The 26516-nt window shown below is 39.5% G+C and overlaps 1 protein-coding gene across 10 annotated transcripts in view; it reads right to left on the bottom strand.

Moving 5' to 3' along the window:
- gpat2 (glycerol-3-phosphate acyltransferase 2, mitochondrial) overlaps window positions 1-26516 on the bottom strand; it is a 182260-nt gene that overhangs the window by 15214 nt on the left and 140530 nt on the right. For 9 of the 10 annotated variants that reach the window (XM_085475885.1, XM_085475884.1, XM_085475894.1 and 6 more), the window contains 14 exons: window positions 23510-23620; window positions 23207-23277; window positions 23002-23112; window positions 22455-22577; window positions 19114-19213; window positions 14331-14464; window positions 14055-14154; window positions 11169-11354; window positions 9825-9923; window positions 9017-9099; window positions 4179-4309; window positions 4002-4072; window positions 3588-3748; window positions 3378-3481 (listed from right to left, as the gene is read on the bottom strand). In XM_085475885.1, the coding sequence (XP_085332011.1) occupies window positions 3378-3481; window positions 3588-3748; window positions 4002-4072; window positions 4179-4309; window positions 9017-9099; window positions 9825-9923; window positions 11169-11354; window positions 14055-14154; window positions 14331-14464; window positions 19114-19213; window positions 22455-22577; window positions 23002-23112; window positions 23207-23277; window positions 23510-23620 (1585 nt within the window). The remainder of the gene's footprint in view (window positions 1-3377; window positions 3482-3587; window positions 3749-4001; window positions 4073-4178; window positions 4310-9016; window positions 9100-9824; window positions 9924-11168; window positions 11355-14054; window positions 14155-14330; window positions 14465-19113; window positions 19214-22454; window positions 22578-23001; window positions 23113-23206; window positions 23278-23509; window positions 23621-26516) is intronic. The other variant, XM_085475893.1, reaches the window with a different exon arrangement.

The following is a 26516-nucleotide window of genomic DNA, read 5'->3' as shown; positions in this document are numbered from 1 at the left end:
CCAGATATTCAGTGCCAATACTCTTTAGATTATTGCTTTCAGCAATATCTGTGGTACAGGTGTAGATTGTTTAAAAAAAATGTGGGGGAAAAAAATACAGCTGCGGATATTAAAACACAAAAATAAAGTGTAGGTCTGTGACAGAAGGCAAATTATGTCTTTTAAAGGAAATGAATGACTTGGACGCCCATCCATAATCAAACCTCCACACTTCTATTTCCTCCTGCTCGCATCCAGGCCATCTATTTCCTGAATGCATAATGGGAATGGAAATAAAATGTAAAGAGCACAATCAGCATATGTGAACACCATATGTTGGTTATGATAAACTTTCAGTATGTGTCCATTATCATAATTTTACACAGGAGATAACACAATCAAACCAGGGATTTCCGGTCTCTATCCAAAAGAGGAGGTTTTTAATGGTGCCACGTGTAATACAGTTTGATTCAATTACATGCATTCCATACAACTGTGACCCTAATGCACATCTTGCATTTGTAGTCTGATTTGCTGTCCATGTCTTGCTCATGGATGGTCACTGAAGCAACTGCCAACTGTCTACAAGACAGTTGATGTACAGTTTAGCTCTCAGGGCCTTATTTGTAGTGACTGAAATTGAAATGCAGCCACAGAAAGATCTAAATAAAACCTGTAAGAGTTATCTGACAGGCTTCAGCCAACAAAAACTAAAATACTGCAACTCTAGTACTGTTGTTTTAAATTTGACATATACTATATACTACTACTTTGATATACTATCACTGGCCAGTCACATGAAAGCTCGATACATTTAGACACGCAGACATGATCAAGACAATCTGCTGAAGTTCAAACTGCATCAGAATGTGGAGGAAAGGTGATTTAAGTGGCTGTGTAGATGGTACAGTTGGTGATGCAAGACAGACTGATAATTTCAGAAACTGCTGACCTACTGGGATTTTCCCACTCAACCATCTCTAGACTTTATAGAGAATGGTCAGAAAAAGAGAAAATATCCAGTGAGCTGCAATTCTCTGGGCAAAAATGCCTTGCTGATGTCAGAGGTCAGAAGAGGATGCCAGACTGACAGGAAGGCAACGATAACTTACATAACAGCTCGCTACAAACAGGGCATGCAGAAGAGCATCTCTGAATGTACAACATGTCATCCCTTTGTCACCACATGTACTCAGCTTCTGATGGCTCCTTCCAGCAGGATAATGAGCCATGTCACAAAACTCAAACCATCTCAAACTGTACTTTGAGATGGTTACTCAAATGATCTCCACAGTCATCAGATCTGATTCTCTGTCAACAGTGTTGGGGAGTAACGGAATACATGTTCCGCCGTTACGTATTTAAAAACACTAAATATGAGTAGCTGTATTCCGTTACAGTTACAGTTTAAAAAGGTGGTATTCAGAATACAGTTACTTTGTTGAAATAAATGGATTACACGCCGGTATTTTCCTGTTTCATATGTTAGGCTATGCCCTCTCTATTTTTGGCAATTCCACGCACATTAAGAGGCTCAAATGCCTGTGTCTCAATCTCATAATGACGTGAACAAATGTTTTTTAAATTATTTAATATGAAGGCAATAGGCAGAGTGTTATAGGTGTAGTCCTAAAGAATGTAGCCTCATGGGTAGTGTAGTCCGTGCTGCAGGGAGAATGGCCTGCCATACCCGTTATGTGTCTGTGAGCACGAAGAGGGAGAAAAAGTAGAGTGGAAAAGTACGAGTTGTCACCGATCAGAAACGGGAGATGGAAGCATGTAAATATTATAATAACCACTTCAGCCAAGAAGAGTGCCTGACGAGCACAGTTGTAAGTAAGCTATTAAGACTCGACTGTACACTGTGTTCATGTTTTCCTCTGAAACAATAAGTTCCGTTGGAGCAGTCTTTCAACGCCTCTCTCTGTCTCTCGCTAGCAAAGTTGACCCAGACAACAAAGTAAAGCTATTTTTGGCTACGAGCCCGTATTAGCCAGAGGTCCCTTTACTACGGTTCAGAGCCGCGGACCTGTTTTATATACGCATGGAATAGTTTTGTATGCGAGATCGCTGCTAAAAGTGCAGCGTTACCAAATGTCAACCTACTCTTACTCATTTTATATTAAGATTTAAACATCTAGTTGGTATTGGTATGGCGAGTAGCCTTTAGTAATAGTAACAAACCACACAGCAATAGTACATTCACGTAGTTGTAAAAAAGCATGATAATATATTAAGCAATCCAAAGTATTCAGAATACGTCACTCTCATTGAGTAACGTAACAGAATACATTACAATATACATTTTGGGGCATATATTCTGTAATCTGTAGTGGATTACATTTTATAGTTAACTAAAACTAAACTAAAAACTAAAACTAGATGTAATAAAAATCTTAGTTAACTAAATTAAAATAAATATTCGACTTTTGAAAAAACAAAACAAAAAAACAAACAATTCTGTGAACCTTTAAAACGAACTAAACTAGAGGAAATATCCTTTGATTAAGTGCTTGTTATTTTGGTAACACATTTTTATCAAAACTTGTCTGATGAGGCTTTGATGGACATATTTATTGAATCATTTGGACATCTACAAGACCGTGAGTCGATGCTTTAAAAAGTTCTTTGTTTTTGCAGTAATACCTGTATTAATTTTCTTAAATCTTGCATCTGACATATGCCCTCTATACAACAATAATTAATAAAGACTAAAACTAAAGCTGAAAGTACTAAAAAAACTAAAGTGAAACTTCACAGTTTCAAAAAACTACTAAAATGAGCCTACCTGCTCTGGAAAGTAACTGAAACTAAACTGAATTAAAGGCAAAAAGTCAAAACAAAATAAAAATTGAACACTAATAACAACTTAAAAACTATACTATCTCTGTGCTTTATCATCCAATAGAGCAACTTTAGGATGTGGTGAAACAGCAAATTCACATCATAAATGTGCAGCCGATATACCTGACGCAACTATTCCCAGCGCACCCCCACTATACGTTTAGGTTCGAGTTCAAGCATTATATACGAATCTCCACATACTCCTAAAGCTGGAAGCGATGGACATTAAAGAAATGTAAACTTAAAATGAAACTGTTTAATTCCACTGCTGACACTTGCTAGTTTAAAAAAAACTCTTTCTGTGTGCACACTCCCTGACACTGCTAAAAACTTGCTACCCCCTAAATGTCACGCATAATAAATTCTTAAAATTAAAATGTTTTCTCTAGAATTGATTTTCCAAGCTGACATGCCAACAGAGTAACTGCCAAGGCCTCCTACGAAAAATACGGTGCCTGCCAGAACACATGGTGATGGTGACAAGATGATAGATAAATAAACGTCCACGAAAATTATGTTACCTACATAAAACGCATGCCTTCAAAGTCACTCACCCCCAACAGCCTCCGAAATAAAGGCGTGTGTGACCGTCTTTGCCATGTAGGAGAGGTGAAGTGTGGCAGCAAGAGAAGGACAGGGCACAATCAATGGGTCTTTCCTAGAATTGGAGAGGTGTGTACCAAAAGGAAAAATAATAAAAGGTAGAATGTATTATTGATGAGCAACAGCTCATCAGCATTTTTCTTTTATGACAGGAAACTGACTTGGATGGAGCAGCAGCTATGATGAGGTGAGGGGCGAGCAGAGACAGGGAGTAGTGGACAACCTCTGTCAAACTTCCCCCAAAGCCGACGTCTTTGTTCCTGAACAAAAGTTCCTCTGTGAGCCAAGCCACATCACGACACAGAACAGATGTACTTACACCCTGCGGAGGAGAGAAGAAGGAAAAATCTAATTCCAAAATCAGACATGAACATTAACCATCTGCTGACATTAGTTAGAGACTGGTGGGAATGACTCAGAAAATCACTGTCACACTCTACTACACTTGCACGAAAAAAAAACAATATGAGCCGCTTGGAGTGTTGATGGATCCTTAGAGGGGTAGCAGCAGATTTTAACACTCACAGCAGCAAGAGGAAACTTGTTTGCATCTACACAGGGGCTGACAAACGAACCTTGCGATGTTTGTACAGCAGAAGACTGGACATAAGACTGGTGGGCATCACAGCCATGCAGGAAGTTGCAGCTAGACGCACACATACACACAAACACACACACAGATTAAGCAGCACAATTTGCATACCATTATAGACTCATTTACTATTCAGCAAGGAAGATAATCCTGTACTTACAGAAGATGAGGTGGAGGATGATGGCAATGCTGAGGTTTCTCTCCGACCGACTTGGCTCTTGAAGTTCAGATGCATAATAAGAAGACGGCAGGAGCCACGACACTCTCCTCTGCCCGAATGCACTGCCAGCGCTTCAAAGAAAAAAAGGGGGAGTGAAAAGAGAAGAATACCAGCATAAATTTAGATTTTCATTTATTTATCTTATATAGAAGAGATGATGCCATAGAAAGAGAGACAGAAGGATGTGGCGCTCAAAGTGTTCTATGTAAAGAGAGCTGGTCTCTTGTCCCCGATGGCAAAGAGACAAATAACAACTGAAATGGGAAAACTGATGAGCAAAACAGCTTGTTGTGCTGACACAGTAGATGTTCACACCAGTTTCAACAGTTTGGTGGTACATCGTACTTTAGTTTTCCACACTGTATCTTTAACTGAATTAAAAGGGATGTTGTTGTAACTTCGTGCAATCGTAGCAGAAGTATAATCTGCATGGAAAAAGAAGAGAAACTTTGGAAACACTTTTTCCGATGTGTTTCCGATCCACTGAAATTAATGCTAAGGATCCCAATTGACATATTTATTTCATCATGTTACATCCCCCAGGAGGATGTCTCTTCTCCCTACTAACCCTTTGTTTTGTACTAATAGTAACAGTAAAAATGAGTCCAGAGAATCCATGGACGACAGGGTAGTCTCATATTAAACAATGGCATCACATCCTTTTTCCAGGCCAGATCTGCAAGCCTCAACTTCATCCGACGAGAGAGACACCCAGGTAGTTACATGGGTCTCTTTCCTATACTGCTAGAATAGGAAAGGCTTATCTTTTAAGGCTTCAAATGGAATCATAATTGTCCCAACTTGCAGTGACTGATTAGAAGTTTTATTATTGATCCACATGCTCAATATCCCAGCAGGCAAGTCCTTGCAGCAAGATGTAGAGCATGCTTAAAAATTACTTTATACTACTGGACATGGGGGGCAGCTCCACAAACAATGAAAATAAGATCTTACAGAAGACTGACATTTAGCATAATACTTGGACAAGGCTGGATTCCCTCAGGAACAATGTACAGCCTGTGTAAAATCTTGAATTGCCTCTCCCAAGCAGAGTTAAAGACCAGGACACTGGAGAGCTGCACAGGCCATAGAGGCCACTCCAGGCCTCCGGCTCTATAGTAACCAGGTCAGATTCCAATCTGCCTTTTACTTTGTCAGCATTATCTACATGGAGGCTCAAGAGGATCTTATAAAGCCTCTTGGTAAAATATTTAAGTTGTATATTATATGGGAGAAATGGTGAGACCTCCAGTGAAATTTATAATGCCTACTTATCAAAGGTACTTTAACTGGCTGTAACAAAGCCTTCTCAGCTTTGGGGAAAATAAAGTACAACTTTACTTTTCTTATTTTGATGAAGATTAGGCAGCCTAGTAAGTATAAATGAGCTCACAGACATTACTAAAGGTCTAAGTATATAAATTTTTACCACATGTGACTGCAGTGGGGTATTTATAATTATCTAGTATATTTCTTTTTCTTTAACATTTTTTAGAGGTATTACATTATAGAACTGGAAACATTATTTATTTAATTTATAGCTAAAAAAATTAAACTATTGTAAAGTGAAGAAAAAAATAATCTCTTAGATTAGGTCTACAGAATAGCTATAAAGCTTTCAGACGCTTTGAAACCAAAACCCGGCATGTGTTTGTAAAGATCAATCATATTTTAAGCAATCTGCATTGACAGCAAATAAACCAAATATAACAGACTAATGGCTTAACAAATAAAATAGTAAAAGTAAAACAAATTGAACACTTTCAGTTTAATTTTGACTCAAATCTAGCTGCAGATCAAATGCACTGGTAAACCAGGAGGGTTGGTGGTGAAAGTAAACAAATCTGCCCACGAACTGTTACATGTTCTAAATAAACACGAGACATTTACGCGTGTACACCCATGCAAACCACCGCTCTCGAGAGGACAAATCGGCTCTGTCGTTTTTTTTTGTCAAAGCCACATGGAGTCACTGGGGACGGGCAAAAGTGCTGCATGCTGTTCTGCAGCAGCCTTTCACGATTCGCTCTTTGTATTCCATATAAGAGCCATCTCACATTAAAACATGGGGTTGCTTTTATTGTGAAGCAGGCTCTGCACTTAGTATGCGATAGTTTATCTAGCGTACAAAATGAGATGATGGCCATTCCTGGCCTTTTTTCTAGCCATCCATCCATCCGTTATTTGTTGCTTATCCAATTCAGGATCCCAGGGGGGCTGGAGTCTATCCCAGCTGTCACAGGTCCAGAGTCGGGGGTAGCCCCTGGTCAGGTCGCCAGTCCATCACAGGGCCAACATGGAGACAGATAATCACACACTCTCACATTCATGGCAAGTACTGACCCAACAGATATCAGGTGACCTTACGTGCATGGACTGTGAGAGGAAACCGGAGAACCCAGAGAGAACTCATGCAGACACAGTGAGAACATGTGTCTGCATGTAAACACAGCTAAATTCAAACCCAGGATCCTCTTGCTGTGAAATGACAGTGCTAACCACTCCACAAAAAACAACTATGTTAATTACTATAATTTATAATTAATATACTTAATGTTGTAAATGGAAAAATACTGAGAGACGCCATAAACAGCAGCACTAGCTGTTCCTTTCTATTTGTGCTCAATGAGTCTTTGGAGGTGTATTAAACCACAACTGCAATTATCACAGCAAACAAAGCACTCATTAAACAAGGAATGAAACTGAAATGATTATAACTTTAAAGAGTAATAACATAGTCTCTGAACTAAAAAGATCCTGTATTGGCCGTCAGCGATTTGAATGTGTTGAAGTGAAGTGGACTCATTGTCCGGGGAGTTGTGTAAGAAATCATGTGAATCAGTCTCGATATTATTTGCTCCAGTTGAAAAAAAAATTCAACAGCCTTATCTAATTATATTGAATAATTTCATTACATAATTATATTACATAATAATAATTTCACTTACCCAAAAAATAGATAAATAAATGCATCACAAATTCAAGCTAACTCTAAAAGTGTTCAGTAAGAGTTCAGTGGATCACTTCACACTACATTTGTGCCTATAACGAGCAATAATGTTTTTCAGCTGTTTATCTGATGCTGTGTTAAAAGTGGTGTAGCACTGATGCATTCTGGTTCTATATTATTTTTAAGAGAAGATATCAAAACATTTTAGACAGAAATTGTTCATTTCAACTAAGAAAAGTTACAAAGTGTGTGCACTTTTGTAAACAGTGTCAGTCATATAGTCACTTATCCATCTCACCATCCATTATAAATCACAGGTTACTGTAATGTGTGAAATATAGAAAGAAAGTTCTACATTTTATTGTCATCAGTTGGCTGTAGTGCCCAAAATAATGAGAATTAAAATCCACTGAGAAGTCAATGAGGCAAACAGTCACAATTACCTATTTTCAGTAGACTGGACATGCGACCTCACCTGTATCCAGACAGCTTACACCAAGCTTCCAAAAAACAACAACAACTGTGTTTTAGAAGCTAACAAGCTAATGTTAGGCTTGGCATTCCCTCTGATAAACAGTTTAAATTCTAGTGTCTGAGTCTAACAATTTTAGATCTACTACAATGAAAGTTTTTCTACTGCCAGCTAGCAGCCGCTAACAGAGGCTAACACCAACTAACAGCAGCAAAAACAACACAGTTTACTAACAGAAAAGTTCAGGATATCCTGACCAACTCACCTCGCTATCATTGTCATTGGACAGGCATGAGCTTCACTGATTCATTTACTTGTTTCATTGAATTCAGTTCATTCATTGACATCTAGAGATGAAATCTTAAACACTGTATCTTTAAACCTTATTATGAGCTACATGGAAAAACTGAAGAAAAAAAAGAGAATCTCCAAAGGTGCATCATGCTGCCCAGAATCTGTTGATGATAGAATCCCTATATACAAGTACATAGGTCATATCTGTGAAGGCACCCTTAATGCTTGATGATATACTGCAAACCATTGAAAAATTAAGTGCACTGTCAAAACAAAACTGCTGAGCAGTTTATTTCCTGTCTTGCACAAGATCAGGAAAACATTTTGTTTGTTTTAGAGTTGTCTGTCTCTTCAGCTCTTACATATTGTAGTTAAAGGGTGAGCCAATGCTCCTTCCCAAATGTGGTTGCATTCAAATCAAAACATGCAAATACATACACTAAAATGTCTAAGCTTCAGTATCTGATACAGTGTGTTTGTAGCATTCTGAATTAAATATATGTAACGGTTAAATGATATGCAAATGCTCTAAAGCTGAAACCTCAGCAGCTAGGGAAAAACAGAGTGCAGCAGAAGCACTGAGCAGCGCCCAAGGATGTTTATGATGTAGGCGCAGAGAGTTGAAGTTGCTCACATGCAGATGACAATCCAATCTAACTACCCATCTCTACTCCTCTCTTTTTCTATCGCTTGGCTGTTTTTTCCTCCATCCCTCTCATAAGAATTAAATGTATGATGGGAGAAGCCACTCTGCTCGTCAGAAGCCAAGCAGAGATTGAGCGGGGATGTTATTTTCTTTCCGTTATCTTTTTTTCACTGGCAGACTGTGTAATGTTGATGGTAATTGGACCCAGGCTAAGAGGATGAAAACTCTCATCAGTGCTTGCATCATATCTGTGCCAGATTTAAGGTTTAGAGAAAAGTTCTTCAAAGTTTAGGAGAAAACAACTTTTCAATTTCACAGATCCAGATAAAACACAATGCAGTTCCACTGTGGTTTGTTCATATGCAGTATTAATGTTCAGTCACGCATACAGGCATGTATGCAGAAGCTTTGATTACCGGTTGTTGAGGATAACAGGAAGCAACAGGTCCTGTAGAGGGAGCCATTCATCTACTCTGCACCTGCCTGATTCGCACATCTCCTACACACAAACACACGCACACAGGATCGTTTACACACGCATGCACATGCAAAGAGCTTTAAATTTGCATCTTTAAATTACTTAAAACTAATGCTCTTGTTAACTGGGTTCATAAAACTGCACAAAGTCTCCATTAGACTTTGTGCAGTTTATTTCCAGTTTATTAGGTATATCTAGCTAAAACTAATATATAGTGATACAGTGTATCCTGCAAATTTCCTACTGAAAAGCAATAATGCCAACCAAAGAGGCATTTAACTTATTATCTTTCTTGTGGTGTGCTGAATTACACTCACTCTCTCTAGTCTCAACGTGCAGAAAACAGAGGGCATAAATGTAGAAATTGATTTATTATTTACTTAATATAATATGCTATAAATGAGATTTTACAGCTCAAAGGAAATTTTAACTAAGACTAATTTAAAATGAAATAATTTCAAAACTCATTTTTGAAGCTAATTTAATTATTACAATGTGAAAAGTGTGATTTATGACAAAGCTTTCTGTTTACTGGCACAAGAGTGTATAAATAAATGATCCCACAAAGCGTAACGAGACAATATTCTCAGCTCTTTTCAACAAAAACATGTCTGCCTTTCTTTCTTTCCACTAGGACAACATGACTGTTTGTTTAACCACTGTTAAAACGCTCAGAACTCATGCTCAAAGTAAACACCAGTACGGCTGAATGGGGTTTTTAATGACATGGGCTTCCTGCTGCGTACCTTGACAGAAAAGGGCTGGGCGAGGTGAATCCTCACACTTCCTTCTGGCCTCCAACAGAAAAGGCACCACAACCACTGGAAGATAGATCTCAACCCAACCTATGAAGATATGTAAAATACACACACACAGATATATATCTTGACATATTTACATTTAGGAGGACATGTGAACAGCAATACCACTAATGAGCAGGATCTATAACGAGTACTAAGATAAACAGCCGCCCTCATAGTGTGCTTAGGAGTACAGGAACTGTGTGTACAGCACTGTGTGTCTACAGTGTGTGAATGACAGAGCAGAAATGATGGGGCAAGGACCTTATTATTGCAATTAACCAAAAGCAACACCCACTCTCCGGTATCATCTCAAAGTGCAGATAACAAAGGGCGTTATTAATGGAGACTAATAATCATCACAGCTGCCTTGAAAAAAAATAAAATGCAAACCTCAACTCAACGACCCAAGCTGCCCAGTGAGAAATTAGAGAGCAAAGTTGTGAAAGCTCTCGAAGTTGGAGAGTCATCACTGACAACTTTGGGTTTTTTCTCGAGACCACAAGTTTCATTCTGTGAGCACCTCTTTAGACAAAAATCTGAGAAACTTGTGCCGTCAACACACAACACAGATATCCTGATCACAGGACTGTAACTACAAAATCTTATTTTTAATGGACTCAATATTCTTTGTCTTTCTTCTGTTTGAGTAGACAATTCTCTTTTCCTATTTTTCTAACTACAGCTATTTTGGGGGTTCTTGGGGGTTTAGGCTGTATTTGCTTACATTTGAGTGAACTTGCCCGTGTCTGCTTATTATCTATTAGCAGTTCCTGTTTTCAAAGTAAACATACATACAGCTATGCTTGGATGTAATAACGGAACCAAGTTAACACTGTACAAAATAAAGTGAATTTTAGGTAAATCCATACAGTCATCACACTATTAAAGCATTATTTTTTTCTCCGATGTAGTGACACTGTATCTGTGTGTGAAAGGTCTTTGTGTTCACATTCACTCAGTTGTATCTTAAAAAGTGTTTGCATGTTGATCGCCTCCATGAGCTGTATGTCAAAGTAACTGCTGTCGCTCCAACTGTTTGTCGTGTTGATAAGTGAGCCAAAAAAAATGGCACAGACTGCAATAACTAATTTCCTGTTGTTTTTATAACACTGACAAGCACCTGTTCCTTTCACCATATGCAGTATTTCTGCCTCATGTTCTTTCTCCTTTTTGCAGTTTGAAAACAAAGCACTAAAGCAAACCTGTTCACTTGTTCCTGAGGACAGAACAGTTACAGATGGATCCTATTAAGTGTGTGCGTGCGCTTGCAAGTGTTTGTTTACACACATCCACCTGAATGTAGGTCTTGGGTACACAATCGTACGAGATGCCCACGGGGACCAGACTGACGTCGGGGACAGATCCCTCTTTGATGAGCTGCCTGATGCGAGCCAGCCACTGGCCACCCAGGCCAGACCTCTCTGACACACCAATACTTATTGCCTGGCCCTCATGTAGCAGCTCACGTACCAGCTGAGGAGAGAAAGATGGCAAAGACAGAGGTGTGAAAAATCCTGGGAGTCAGAGAACAATTAACATAAACGCCTACAATGCATTTTGAAAAGACACATAAGCAATAATGCAAACCAGAAGATGGAGGAAACATTAAAAAAAAAGTCCAGAGGCAGAATGTGGAGGAAAGTCAAGTCAAAATGCAGGAAGCAGGCAGGATAAAGAGCAGAGATAAAGCGGGACTGTGGGGGACACTTAATGACATTCAGAGATACTTCCCTCACCCCAAATCCTGTTTCCCCCTTACAGACAACAGAAATTCAATTACCATTGAACAGCAGCTAAACAGGCCTACACTCAATAAACAATAAAGGTCTATTAACACTGAAATACAAGCAATAAACAAGCCTGCCTTCTCACGCAAAACAAATATGCTTTCTCACTTGAAGCGCAACTGAAAACAAACAAAGTAATAAAACATCTCACAGCATCAATTCATAAACAGGCTGTTTATGTTTCACTTTAGCTATAGTCTCTGTATACCGACGTCAGACTGAGCTGTTTTATTGAACTGTATAACACAATATTGATCTTAGTAAAGACAGTAGCGCCTTTAAATGAAATGTGGCTTTAGGTAAACTGATACAGATCACAAAGCGGCTGGCTCCTTAGATATAAACAGATATTAAGAATAAATAGATGCTGATGATTACTGGTAAAAAAATAAAATAACTGAGGCCCTTAGACAGGCACTTGAGGAAACCATAAAAGATGCAAGATGTGGGAGAAAACAATACACACCACGAATATCTCCCAGATAACCGACCTGTCAAGCTCCTGATTTAAACTACCAATGCTCTTCATATTTCCCCACCCTCGTTCTTATGGCTTTGTCACTCTAGCCAACTTCCAGAGCTGCAATATCTTTAGCAAAGACTGAAGCTACTTTGTAATTCTGAGAATGAATGGAAAGTAGGATGAGATGGTAGGGTGGCAGGCTGCATTCTGATTGGGGAGCTGACTGTGATAACAATCCGCCATGTAGTGCAATGAAAAGTCCCTGCGTGTCTGTGAGTATGAATTTAAATGAATGCACATACACTAAGCAGCAAAATTACAAAGATGGGAATTTTTGTTTACCTTCTAATTTTATATAATTACCTGCTATCTAGGATTTATTTTTCATCAAAATGCATTAGCAACATGATTTCGAATTCAGGGCTCAGTGTGCCATTTTAACTTTCACATACAGCACTAATGAGGAATTTGTACCAGGAGAACTTTTTTATGACTTGTGGCACAGAAAAATTTGTGCCTCTAACCTCAATTAGTAGTTGCCCATAAAACTGGACATTTGCATATTGTGACCCAAGTGGTAAACTGTCCTGATGCTGGTGTGCTGCAGAAGTAACCTAAACAGAATCTGTTTAAATTCACACTGACTGGTCAATTTATTAGGTATAACTGTTCAACTGCTTTTTAATGCAATTATCTATATCAACCAGTCGCATGCTAGCAAATCAATGCATTTAGGCATGTAGACATAGCCGAGATGATCCTGGCCATGTCTACATGATACATTATGATACAATGGAAGATTACTGAAAGCACAACACGTCAAAGCTCCAAGCAGATGTGCTACAGAAGAATTCTGTCAGCTAAGAACAGGAATAATTCTCAGCCAAAATTGGGCAATAGAAGATTGGAAAAACACTGCGTGATCTGATGAGTTCTGATTTCTGCTGCGGTTGGGTCAGAATTTGGTGTAAAGAGCACAAAGGAATGGATCCATCCTCCCTGCTATCAACAGTTCAGGATGATGGTGATGGTGTAATGACGTGGGGGATATTGTTAACAAACTTTGTGTCCTTTAGGACCAATTTGTCACTGTGTAAATGCTGACCATGTCAATCCCTTTATGACCACAGGGTACCCAACATCTGATCCTTTCAAGTTGCCACTAAGTGAATATGCTGTTACACTGATGGATTCTCGTATCAAACATGAACAAAGTTTCAAATAATGTGATCAGTGTGAGCCAAAAGCTCAAACTTTAGAGTGCTCTAAATGCTCAGGTTCAGACAGTTCATACCACTCTCGGATCTGTATGACATCAAAGAGAGGGAAAATTCTTAATATAGCGACACAGAAGAAAGCTGATTTAAAGGGTGAAGGGTGGACAACTTGTTTCAATCACCAGAGGAGATGTATCAATACCCATCGTAAGATAAATAAGACTCAGCTGTAAATCATACAGATCTTCTCCAGTTGAGTCTAAGAATAAAACATATGGAGCTGGAAAAGAGCAAAAAAGGTCCCCTTTAATTACACTGGGTTAGACTACAAACAGGCAATATTTGCCCAAGTTAGAAAAAAATGGGTAGAAAATTAAAAATCTCAGCAGCTATTTCATGGTCTGCTATGACATTTAGGGAACACAAATGTCAGTATCTCCCTTTTTTATGTGCTAGAATGAGGTTTGCATCTGTTTACTTTAACACTATGCCAGCTCATGTGTGGCACAGCTTGTGCCTGTTAATGTCCTGATGTTTCCATTTAACTTAAATAAAGCCTCTCAGAACCACTGCAATTGCTTGTTAAAGCAGTCAAGCGGAAGTTTGATGTCTGATATAAGGACCAATTTCTTTTCCTTAAAATAAAGTATGAAAATCACCAGACCTAGGAACTCTTATATACTAACCCTTCTTATTTCTAACTTACAGCAGTCATGACAGACTGGTACAACGTGTCCATCTCAGCATCGTCCTCAGTAGGTGCAGAGGGTGGCAGGAGGACTACACCTACTTTCTGCAGGATGGATCTGCAGGATAAACAAAGCATAGCATAACTCAAACACTAGTTTAATCAAAGAAAATGTGCATAAAGTCATTCATGCACATTTTCACTGTTTGAAATAAAACTGCCCAGCTCAAAAATAGTAGCGTGAATAAAAGTGATAAACACAGCACCCTATTTAGTTTGTGTGTATGAATGTACCTTAGGGAGGCGTTCTTAATTTGGAGAGGACAAACAGTGTACGGGACTCTGAGGCTGTGATAGAAGAGCACGAGAGGGATGAGAGCGCAGTCCACGGCGCTCTGACGCACGTACACATAAACCAGCAGAGATCCCTGAATTAGAGAACAGAAGCAGCTTCTGATAAACAAAATTCCTCACATTGTAATTCATTACATCAAACAAACACGGATTGTGCAGAGGTGACGCACAGATTAAGGAGCGAATCCGTGACCTTAGATTAAATCTGCTTTTGATCAAGCCACACAAAGGAAACAGGAAGGAATGAAGAAAAATTTATTTTATGTTTTAAAACTAGCAAAGACACAGTGAAAAATGTGTGAGGTCAACATTCAAGTATTTAAAGATGCAGCCACAGTTCAAGTATAGGTGGTGAGTATGCCTGAATGGCTGGATTGATTGTAGAAGTTGACAGCGCAACTTTGTTTTTTTCCCAGTGTCAACAACAGCTCTATTATTTGCTTTGTGGTCCCTTATCTTTCGAGTAGCATTAGTGATTTTTTCCATTATGGACATGGAAATGAAGAGCTACTATCGCAAACTCAATTATATATCAAGTGAAGTCAAAGCAGAGAGATAAAACACGATGGCACTTCTGTGCATGCGATATTGTCGCTACAGCAAAAAGCGCTTTGCAATAAAAGAATTAAAACACATAAGCAGCCTGAGCATTGGTAGTCTTCATAAACTCATGATAAAAGATATGTTATTCTTTTTTATTTGCTTTTTTAATATAGTGAAAGACACAATAACTGGGTTACACATGAAATTATTTTATATGAATTTGGTTGTAACTACAGCCAGTATGCAGTGGTTCAAACGGTTCAGTGAGGTCACGCTGTAACCCAACTTGCCTCAATAACGCAGAAAATGAGAGATTTTCAGGTTTGTCATGAAACAATTTATGGATGAATAAATTGGTAAAGATTTAGACAATGGGACTAAACAAGATTTAAATTGATTTTGTACACAGTCCCTCCAGAGATAACCCTCGATATATCCTGACAATTACACTGCTCAAAAATATTAAAGAAACACTTGATCATCACTGTTTAATACAAAGTCATAAACACAAATCTGAATCCATTTCACCTCCACTGGAGAGGCAATGACAAGGCAACCCTCAGAAAGGGAGGGGGGGCTCGTCTTATTGCTGCTGTCTAATTTTTCTCTAGTTTTGCTTTTCACTGGTCTCCTTGTCACTACTTCTACCTGCAAACCAATTAGGTGTCACAGGTAGTTGAGCTCCTCAGTAATGGTACATCCAATGTGGTTTACTGTGTCTCCCAACATCAGTCTGTAGAGTGTGAAGGAGATACCAGGACACAGGTACAAGAAAAATATCACTGCAGCCCTGAAAAAAATCATCTCCAGTGGGTTACTTATGAGCATGTTTCTGACCAAACTGACCAAAAGACAATGTTAAGCTGCCTGCAATATATCATTCAGCAAGACTGGTTTGGCAATGGGTCAGTGATGGTCTGGGATGGTATTATCTTTGGAGGGTCACACAAACCTCCAGGTGTCAGCCAATAGTACCAAGATGAAATTATGAAAATCTCAGAGCCACTTCCACTTCATGCTCGTGCAGCTCCTCCTGCTGCAACACAATGCCCTTGGACAAATGGTGTAGTTAGTGCTTGAATGACAAAAGCACTCATACTACTGAGGGGTTCTCAGGCTCTTCATACCTGAATCCAGTTGAGAAGCTCTGGCACAGAAATAGCACCATAGGCTATTCAGATCCAAATCTGGGAAGAAATCCCCAGAACAACATCTGCTGTCTTATCAGGAGAAGTCCAGATGTTGTTGGATTTAATGGACTGATTCTTATATAGCACTTTTCTGCTCTCCCGGAGCACTCAAAGAACTTTATACAACACACCTCATTCACCCATTAAGACCTATTCACACAAGCACTTCTTTTCTCTATGCTTAAATGCTTCCTATCTAACATTCACACACATTAATACTTTGATGGACGCATCAGAGAGGAACTTGGTGTTAGTATCTTGCCCAAGAATATTTGGCATGCAGGCTGGAGCAGCCAGGGATCGAACCACCGACCTTACTCCTGAGCTACACCCACCCTAATGTGCATACAGACACATGGGTGTCAAAAAACTAACTGAGCCATCTGAAGATGCAAGTCACATCAAATCAAATCAAATCACTTTTATTGTCACATCACATGTGCAGGCACACTGGCACAGCACATGCGAGTGAAATTCTTGTGTGCGAGCCCCACAAGCAACAGAGATGTGCAAACACAACAACACAAACGAGCAAAATACAAGAATGGCCAACCTGAAACTAATAAATATATGTACAATATATAATAGTGTATGCATTTCTGGATGTGTATACTAAATATTTTCCTACGTGTGTGTGTGTGTGTGTGTGTGTGTGTGTGTGTGTGTATACACATTTTTACAAATTAAATAGTAAAAAAAATAAAAATAAAATAATAATAATAATAATAATAATAATAATAATAATAAAAAAATATATAAAATATACAGAGTTGAATATGTGCAAAACAAGTGGCATTTATATACAGTGTGGAGTGCATAATGTTGAAGTTCCAGTAGTGAAGCTGAGGTGTCTATGACGTGTTCAGCAGTCTGATGGCCTGATGGAAGAAGCTGTCTCTCAGTCTGCTGGTACGGGACCGGATGCTGCAGAACCTCCTTCCTGATGGAAGCAGTCTGAACAGTTTATGGCTGGGGTGACTGGAGTCCTTGATGATCCTCCCCGCTTTCCTCAGGCAGCGCTTCCTGTAGATGTCTTGGAGGGAGGGAAGCTCACCTCCAATTATCCGTTCAGAGCACCGCACTACTCTCTGGAGAGCTTTGCAGTTGTAGGCGGTGCTGTTGCCATACCAGGTGGTGATGCATCCAGTGAGGATGCTCTCAATGGCACAGTGATAGAAGGTCCTGAGGATGCGGGGGCTCATGCCGAATCTTTTCAGTCTCCTGAGAAAGAAGAGGCGCTGCTGCGCCTTCTTCACTGTTTTGTTTGTGTGTACTGACCACGTAAGATCCTCAGCCAGATGTACACCAAGGAACCGGAAGCTGCTCACTCTCTCCACAGCAGCGCCGTTGATGGTGATGGGGGTGTGTACTTCTCTGCACCTCCGGAAGTCCACTATCAACTCCTTTGTCTTTGCGACGTTGAGGGTGAGATGGTTGTCTTGACACCAGTGGGTCAGGGCGCTGACCTCCTCCCTGTAAGCCGTCTCATCACCGTTGGTGATAAGACCCACCACTGTAGTGTCGTCCGCAAACTTCACAATGATGTTGGAGCTGTTAGTGGCTGTGCAGTCGTAGGTGTAGAGTGAGTACAGGAGAGGGCTCAGTACACACCCCTGTGGAGCACCAGTGTTCAGTGTGATGGGGGATGAGGTGATGCTGCCCAGTCTGACCACCTGGCGTCTGTCAGACAGGAAGCTAAGGATCCAGCTGCAGAGGGAGCTGCTCAGTCCTAGATCCTGCAGTTTCCTGTCCAGCTTCGAGGGAACGATGGTATTGAATGCTGAGCTGTAATCTACAAACAGCATTCTCACATACGTGTCTCTCTTCTCCAGGTGTGACAGGGCAGTATGTAGTGTCAGGGCTATGGCATCATCAGTGGACCTGTTGTGGCGGTATGCAAACTGTAGAGGGTCCAGTGAGTCGGGTAGTGCAGAGCAGATGAAGTCCCTGACCAGCTTCTCGAAGCATTTGCTTACGATGGGGGTCAGGGCTACAGGTCGCCAGTCGTTCAATGAGGAGATGGTGGAGGATTTGGGTACAGGGACGATGGTGGCCATTTTGAAGCAGGCTGGGACTACAGACAGAGAGAGGGAAAGGTTGAAGATGTGTGTGAACACTCCAGCCAGCTGAGCCGCGCATCAGCGTGTGATTTAAATTGTGAACTTTGATCTTTGTTGAATCCGTCCTCACTGGATTGAAGATTTTTTGTTTTCCACTGACTGCCGTTATGTCACAGTGAATTACTTATTGTATTTCAGAAACACTTTCCAAGTTGAGTATTTTATTCATCAGGACTAGATGTGCGACTTTTACTTTTAAAAGTCACATTAACTTAATTTCACAGCAGAGTATTTGAAAACCATTAGAAATCATAAGAATTTGAGGTTTTCTGTTAGCGGAAGCTGTTTTCACATGCACTGCCGCGTGCAACATGTGAGAAAGCACAACTTCACACAACATCCTGAATGTACTGACGTTTTCCAGAGTTTATCTGTGAAAACAACTTTAGACACACACAACATTTCAGCGATAACAAAGCTGAAGACCTCGCTCACTGAAATCATTCATGCCCATTTTAAGCCTGATTCAGAGTTATTTACGTCTGTTTATTTAGTCAACCATGTAATTGTGAAGTGTGAAGTTTGTTAGGAGAAAAAGAAAATAATTCCACATAAAAAGGCAAGCAGGAGAAACCTCAACTTTCAAAAGATTCCAGACAATTAGATCTGTTTACTTCACCTTACCGAATATATTCTCACATTTCTGTTTACCTTGAAATCTTTTGGAGTAGATGTGTTTACAAATGGGGCGGCAGCTTGTTTACCATCTCAATAGATGTCAGAGCACAGCCTAATGTGAAGCCAAAACCTCCCAGTATCAACACTGTGCAAACACACAGTGTACTTTCCATTTTTTGCAGCAAGAGACACCCTTCAGCATAGCAGATATTTAATCTACAAAGGTGTGTGTGCATTTATAGAAATTTGTACCTCTTGTGAGGCTCTGTGTAAAGCCGACAGATGGTTGAGGTTAACTTGAATGCTGCCGAACACAGAAGCAAACATCTTCAGCATCGCCCAGCACACGAATCTAGTCAAAAGAGGATAGTGGGTGGAGGGATGTATAGAAAGAAGAGATGAAAAAGTTAATGACAAGAGATGCACACAAGGCCGTAATAGACAAATGAAGCCAAGAGAAATAATCACCAATAATATAATTTAGGAAACAGTTTAGCACAAAACGGGAGGAAAGGACAGTGTTAAATGTGATGTTATGTAAATGAGACAGGTGGGGGCAAGAGAAAGTGGGGGAAAAGGATGGAGATAAAAAAAATGATGACATAGGAAAGAAGTGAATCAGTAAGCAATAAAACAGCAAGTGTGAGAGGATGACAGATGTAGATAGAGACAAAGTCTATAAATGAGGGAGACTGAGGAAGCGAGGAGAAATTGAATTTTGAAGAGATTTCTTAAACTTCAAGACAGTCAAAAAGTTTCTTTAGAAACAAAATAAAGTTTCCACTTCATTTCACTAGACATTTGAAGAATTTCTGACACTATCTGAGGCTACAGAAACATGGTCCCAAGAGATGATAGAGTCATAACATCCAATTTCAATTTAAATACAACTTAGTGCAGAGATCAAAAACACGCTGTCCACTAGCTGTGGACAAGTTTGTGTCTCAAACAGCTGTCAGTCATCTTGAAGAGCATGATGATTGACAGCTAGAAAGGCATTCATCTGTAAGCAGTCACACAAGAAGCTTTGAGCTGTCTTACAGTAGCACATAAGCATTTCTGTTTGTCTCTTCAACACAATTTAGGGTTTGGAAAGCCTATTGTTCTTCCCCCGAGTGACCAAAAAGAAGTAGGAATTTGTGATATCTACATATCTCCACTGACAGCTGACTATTCCAATTTTTTCCAGTAAAAATTCTTAAAACAATCCTGTGTACAAAAATGTAGAACATTCTTGTAAGACAGAAATCCGAAACCCTGAGCCTCAAATTCTGCTTTTTCTGCTGGTTTAAAAAAAAACAAACATAAATAAACATAATTACTGAAATGAATTTTTTTTAATGAATCTGGCAATTATCTTGGGCTATTTTGTTGCTAATTAATATTCATAAGAGCCTGTGATTGGCCTGTTCGTCATAGCAACCACAGCTGTGCGTTTTTGGGTATCGCCAACTAATACTGCAAAAACACTAAAGCCAACAATGTGTGAGTTAAGCTCTTAACATTTTTCACTTATTCAGTCCATCTATGTAATGAAAGATGTAAAAGTGACTCATGAATGGCCACGTCACTTTAAAAGAGGCTTTTTAATTAATTTCTCCATGCTTGTTGGGGACTATTCTTCAACACTGATCCACAGTAAACCTACAAAGCACAAGGACGGTCTAAGTTCAATTGATGCAACATTGTTAATGTTCATTGTCATTAAAAAACATTCAGCAAATGGCTCATTAATGTGTTTTTAATAGTTTTTGGACAGAATAAACCCTCAATGAAAATGAGAAAAAGCTTTAAAGACCTTGAGTGCACAAATGATACTTGTTGGCAGGATCAGTTGATGGGTGGCTTTGGTGTTGTCGAGGCTTTAAAGGGACAGTTGACCTGATATTTTTTAGATGGCTCTTTTTTTTTGTCATTTTATTTTGGAATGCCCAGTTTTGGAGATATTAGCTGTGGACATGTCTGCCTTCCATCAAAGTCCTTCTACAGGCAAGTCTTGTCACTCGCCAGTAATACAGGGTGGGCCATTTATATGGATACACCGTAATAAAATGGGAATGGTTGGTGATATTAAAGTCCTGTTTGTGGCACATTAGTATATGTGAGGGGGCAAACTCTTCAAGATGGGTGGTGACCATGGCGGCCATTTAGAAGTCGGCCATCTTGGATACAACTTTTGTTTTTCCAATAGGAAATGTGACACATCAAACTTATTGGTAATGTCACAAGAAAAACAATGGTGTGCTTGGTTTCAACGTATGATCGTTTTGGTCACTGCAGTTGCCCGCAGCTTATCTGGATGATACCAACTGGTCTTCAAGCAGGTTTAACTTTCACGATAACGTCATTTTTAAAAAAGTTAAAAGAAAAAAAAAATCCAGATCTTATACATTTACTGCAAAAGAGAAGGTTATTGGCCACAGAATGGGTCAAAAACAAGTACGTATACAGCACAACCAAAGTTAAAACTGTGGTGTATTTTTACTGTGTGTGGGCAGAAATTCAGAAACAGCAATAATTCAGTTTCCTGCCCGGCTCTTGACTGGCTCTTTGAGGGCAGGAACAAAAAAAAAATAATTTTTGCCATTACAGAATTCTCCAAAGCCCAACAAATCCTAGATTTCCATTCAGGATTTGTTGAAATGCAGTCTCTCTCTTATACTGCTTCTCTTGATTACAATGGGAATAAATCTCAATTAATCTATTTTGTTACTTGGGGAAACATTTGAAAACTCAGCATCAACATCACGTTCATGAAAATAGAGAAAGTTTCATGCAGGAACTATTTTCTTTATACCAAATTACGCCCGTTTACTGTATCACTGCGCAGAAGAAAATGAGCATCTACCCATGATGAGAGGCTTGTGAAAAAAAGTCAGTAACGATCATGTCCTCCAAATAAAAGACGCCGCACGCATCTTTTAGTTGGCAGATGGAGAGAGGACAAAAGAAAAAAATCTTCCATGAAACTGCACAATTTTGCACTTTATTTTTTGTAACCTGGCCATGACATTTGAAAAAACAGCTGTCACTGCTGAGTTTTTTTTTTTTTAAAAAAGTATCTTTTGGCACTTTGAGCATCACAAAAAAGATGCCACCTAGTTCTGTTATATTCAAGAAAAGGCAATATCTCTAAAACTGAGCAACTCGCATAGCAACAATGCATATGGATAAGCAGTCGTATAGACCTAAATTACATTTTAGAAAAGCAATGTTGCTTTAATGTTGAAAATACATAAAATTAACTCCTTAGCCATTATGGAGTAGCAGCGAATGAATGAGAATAAAATAGGAATTTCTCATAAATTAAGATGTGAAAATCTTTTAGAATCGTTATATCATCAAAAGGCTCATCTTTTCTGCATCAAAAGATTAAAAAAAATCATTAAAAGAAATCGCTGCAGACTGCAACTCCATTTTTGCTTCAGGCACACCGATATGATACATCTCACTCGTTATTTCTAAATGAAAGGTCTCACAGCACAGCTCTGAATCAATATGCAAATGTGATGTATTAGTAAACACACACAAACAACCATCTTTGAACCTAGCTTTTTTTTCCCCCCAATCGACTCATGCACACATAAACAAACCTTAAGACGCCAGAGGAGATGCAGGTGTTAATGAGGGGGAGGAATGGTGAGAGACAATCTAGCTGCCCGTGGCCGTCTCCCCCCTCAGGTGCTTTGTGCTCTGCTGTGAGCGCCTTCTTCACCCTGAAACACATGGTCACAGGACAGCAGGGTTAATACGGAACAAAGCTTCATTTGTGCTACACTTAGACAAACACCAGCCTTCCAGTAAGACAACAACACCATCCCTGAGTGTGGAGGTTACATAAAGGTTAAACTCAATTACACAGGAGGAGGGACAACAACAGCTTCAAACTGAGGAACAGTGACAGAGATTGAAACCTCTCCTCAAGTTATCCCATCTTTCTTCGTTCACTCTTTATAGACTGAGATAGCCTTACTTTTCTGTTCTTTGCATGTCTTTGTCTTATCTCCACTAGTCCTTTCTCATTCTCTCTCTGCAGAACTGCAGGAACCCGTTTCATTTTCTGTATCTCTGCCTATCATTTATTTACTCTCCTCCAGCATCTCTACTCCTGTCATCCTCCCTCTCTTTCTCCTCAGGTACCTGTGACTCTGACAGACTCGCTCAAGCCTGCCGCTAACAGGACTGCCGTAAACCTTGCACCCACTCACAAACAGGGCACAGCACACCCTCCGCACCAGCCAGCCTCGATACCTGCATACAATTCAAAGAAATGAGCATGAGTGAGAGCGCTGGGACCAAATAAATTTGTGTGGCTTTGCCCGAATGCGGTGGATTCTCATACTACCTGGTTTGTGTCTCATTGACACTCAGCAGGTTGTGGAAACCAAGGGAATAGTTTTGTCCAAGCTTCTTGCTCTAAGCAATGACAAAAACAGATAAAGATAGATGACCTGAATGTCAACATCAACCACGAATGGGCTGTGTGGGGCACAATCCAATTTACTGTATAAAAAAAGGCTATAGCTGAAGGACACTATGTGAATGGGGATAGCTACAAGAGGATCTTTATACTCACAACCTTTGCGTGCCATATAAAGTCAGCTTTTTTACTCAGTGAAAGAGATCCATAATTACTCTGCACACTCACCAGACTGTCTGGGGTGCACTGGTGGCAGCACTGGCCCACAACTGGCCTGAACTTCCCCAAACAAGGAGGCACAGTTTTCATCATTTTCCTGATCTTTAATCCACATGACAGCTGGGAAGAAACACAAAACAGACACAACACAAACAGGATGTCACATGCAGAAAAACCACAACCACATCCACTTTTTGAAATAACACTCAACTGCCATGTTATTACGTACATAAAGCTAAAACTAATGTTTCTTATCTTATTTGACTTTAATTTGTTGCACCCTGATGTCTTTTGAGCTTGTGAAATTTTTTCTGTCTCTTTGATTGGTTTAACTCTGAATTCATATCGGCACGCCATTACTAGCAGTGCAGTAAATATTAATACAGTTCCCATGTGAGCCCCTGTATCAGACGCTCCCTGTGCAAATCAAACAAACAGCTCATGCGCTCAACAAGCCAGGCTGTGTACTGTATACTAATCAACCACACTTCAGGCCTCCCCGAGCAAGCTGACTGCTGGTCAGGTGTTCAAATATTTGCAGTACAGTACGATAAAACACGCCAACCGACTGATTATCATGGTCGATGTGTTGTGTTGATCAGGATTCAGAGTGATCGCCTGGCTTTGGGAAAAAAAGATCTAATCAATCTCCTAAGATCAATGACACTTTCTCCAAGTTGAATGATGATGGATTCCAGAAAAGAGAGCAGCTGACTGGTAGATAAGGTCAATTTAAAGACAAAACCTTATGATCATGAAAGTTTGGATCGAACTATCAATAACTTAAAGGGCCATACTCGTTCAGGGGAAAAGTACAAAGAAAAGAGGTAGACCAAAAAAATGAGAGGCATGCGGATTATCAGGCTAAACCTGTGTGTAAATAAGCTGGCCCAGCTCGATGACCAGAGTTACGCACTTATGTCTGCTCATTCCAAGGAGAAGGTAGAAATGCTTCGATCTGGATCTGATGCCCATGATATGTCATTAATTTCCTGGATTATTATTTTGTAGTTCTGTTCTTCTGCTAAGAGTGTTGTACATAACAAGAGATGAATGAAAGCCCCGGATCCAGACAGGAAGGGGATTTTACATTGTGCTGGCACGGCTTGTGCTATGTGATCACCACTTTCCTGGTGAGGAATTTTGTTTTTTAATGCATGTGAGTGGACTTATTGGGCATGACATCACTTTAAAGTTTTAGCTCATTTCAGTTTTGCTGAAAGTTTCAAGGCCTTGAAACTTGCTCAATATAGTAAAAGCTACATAAAAGGAACACGTGTGCGTTGGATTTGATTAGAGTCACTTAATTTTGTTGTACTTTTGTGAGTTTTAATGGAGTTTTAAAATCATGGGGTGATCTATGAATCCCTCCTGGTGGTGCATTGAGATGCTGCTGTGAAGTCTGATCACAGAGCTATTCAGCTGCCACAAAGCTTTGCATTCATAAGCTGTGGTGTTTGGAAACTCGACAGGGAATAGAAATAATTAAAGTAGTGATGCTTTCAAAACAAAATCTTTCAATGTACCATCAGTTAGAGTCACGCAATAAGGAGGGCAAAAAAAAAAGTTTATTCGGCTTCTACATATCAGAGGGAATTTTCTCTAGTTGTGCATTATTATATCCTGAAAACTTAAAAATCAACTCACAAAAATGAAAACATTAGACTGTTGTTTACCTATTTAAGGAAGTTATACAAAGATATTTATGAGGCAAAAAGTGTGTGAAACAGCTCAGTATTTTCTGTCACTCCGCTGTGTAACAAAAACTGCAGCTGCATTTTTCCAGTGACTTTGGGTTAGATCTGCATGCTAACTTGAAAGAACTTCTGCTCTTCCACAACAGTTTTTTAGATTAAGGTGAGTACTGATTTGATCATCCCAAAATATTTTCTTTACTTTCTCAGGGGCTCTTAGGGAATAAAATCATGCCAGCAAAATGCATCCAAGACCAGAACAGATTCTAACCCTGGTCATCTGTATCCTGCATAGATTCTGCTTTATCAGCTTTTAAAAATACAGCTAAAAGTCTAAAAGCTATTTCGCGTTTTCAGTAGCTGTTCAGTGGGCCAGATTGTCGTCTTTGGCGGGCTGATGTTGGACACTACTGATTTAGAGCCATAGAGATATTTCAGCGCCAAGAGCCCGACTCGCCTTTGCTGTTCACCTTGGCAGCTCATTACTTGTTGTCAAAATTGTAAAATTTAAATTTTAAAAGATCTGTAAGACTTGAGGAGAGCTAAACTCATGATTTGTTTGAGCTACGCAACAGTCCTGCTTGCTTACTTCGTCTTTAGCAGAAAACCCCAAACTCTTACTATGCAACATGAAATCTGTCTGAGTTGGCCCGCCAAGTCCACCTACACAGCTAGGAGCTGGCACACAGGTACATCTTAGGCCCCTGAAGGGTTATATCAAGATCAGATAGTTTGACGTCATTGTGTTGCCTGGCAACCACCAACCAATGCGCTAAAATGACCCATTTGTAGCATTTATGCGCCCAGAATCCTAAAAACACCTTATAAAAATATTATAAAAGTATTGTTTTCATTTCAATAGCAACATTCATATCCACAAAGTCAAAGGATGCACGACAGAGCACTGTGAAAAACTCTTGACTTTCTGAGATAATTTTACATTTCACCCTGCCACTCTGATTGGCAACAGCTTTTCTTTCTTTCTAATATGACAATGATCCCAAACAAAATGCCAATGCAGTAAAAGCATACCTAGATAGAAAAACACAAACTATCAGTCATGGATTGGCCTCTCCAAGGCCCAAATCTCGACATTATTAAAGAAGTGTGCGATCATCTTTATACAGACAGGAACAAAAGGCAGCCAGCATCCAAAAAAAGAGCTTTGGATGTTCTTCGAGAAGCCCGGAGAATTATTCCTGAAGACTACTTGAAGAAATTACAAGAGAGCTTGCCTAAGAAAGTTCAGGCTTTGTTGAAGAGTAAATATGGTCATACCAAATATAGATTATATTAGATATATATTTTTTGTGACTTAAAAA

The sequence above is a fragment of the Copadichromis virginalis genome, linkage group LG12 (genome assembly GCF_057382275.1).
Source record: "Copadichromis virginalis isolate Kocher_CV1m ecotype Utaka linkage group LG12, C_Virginalis_male_GT1.1, whole genome shotgun sequence".
Lineage (NCBI taxonomy): Eukaryota > Metazoa > Chordata > Actinopteri > Cichliformes > Cichlidae > Copadichromis > Copadichromis virginalis.
The sequence above is the reverse complement of the archived record's forward strand: the minus strand, read 5'-3'. Positions and strand labels throughout refer to the sequence as shown.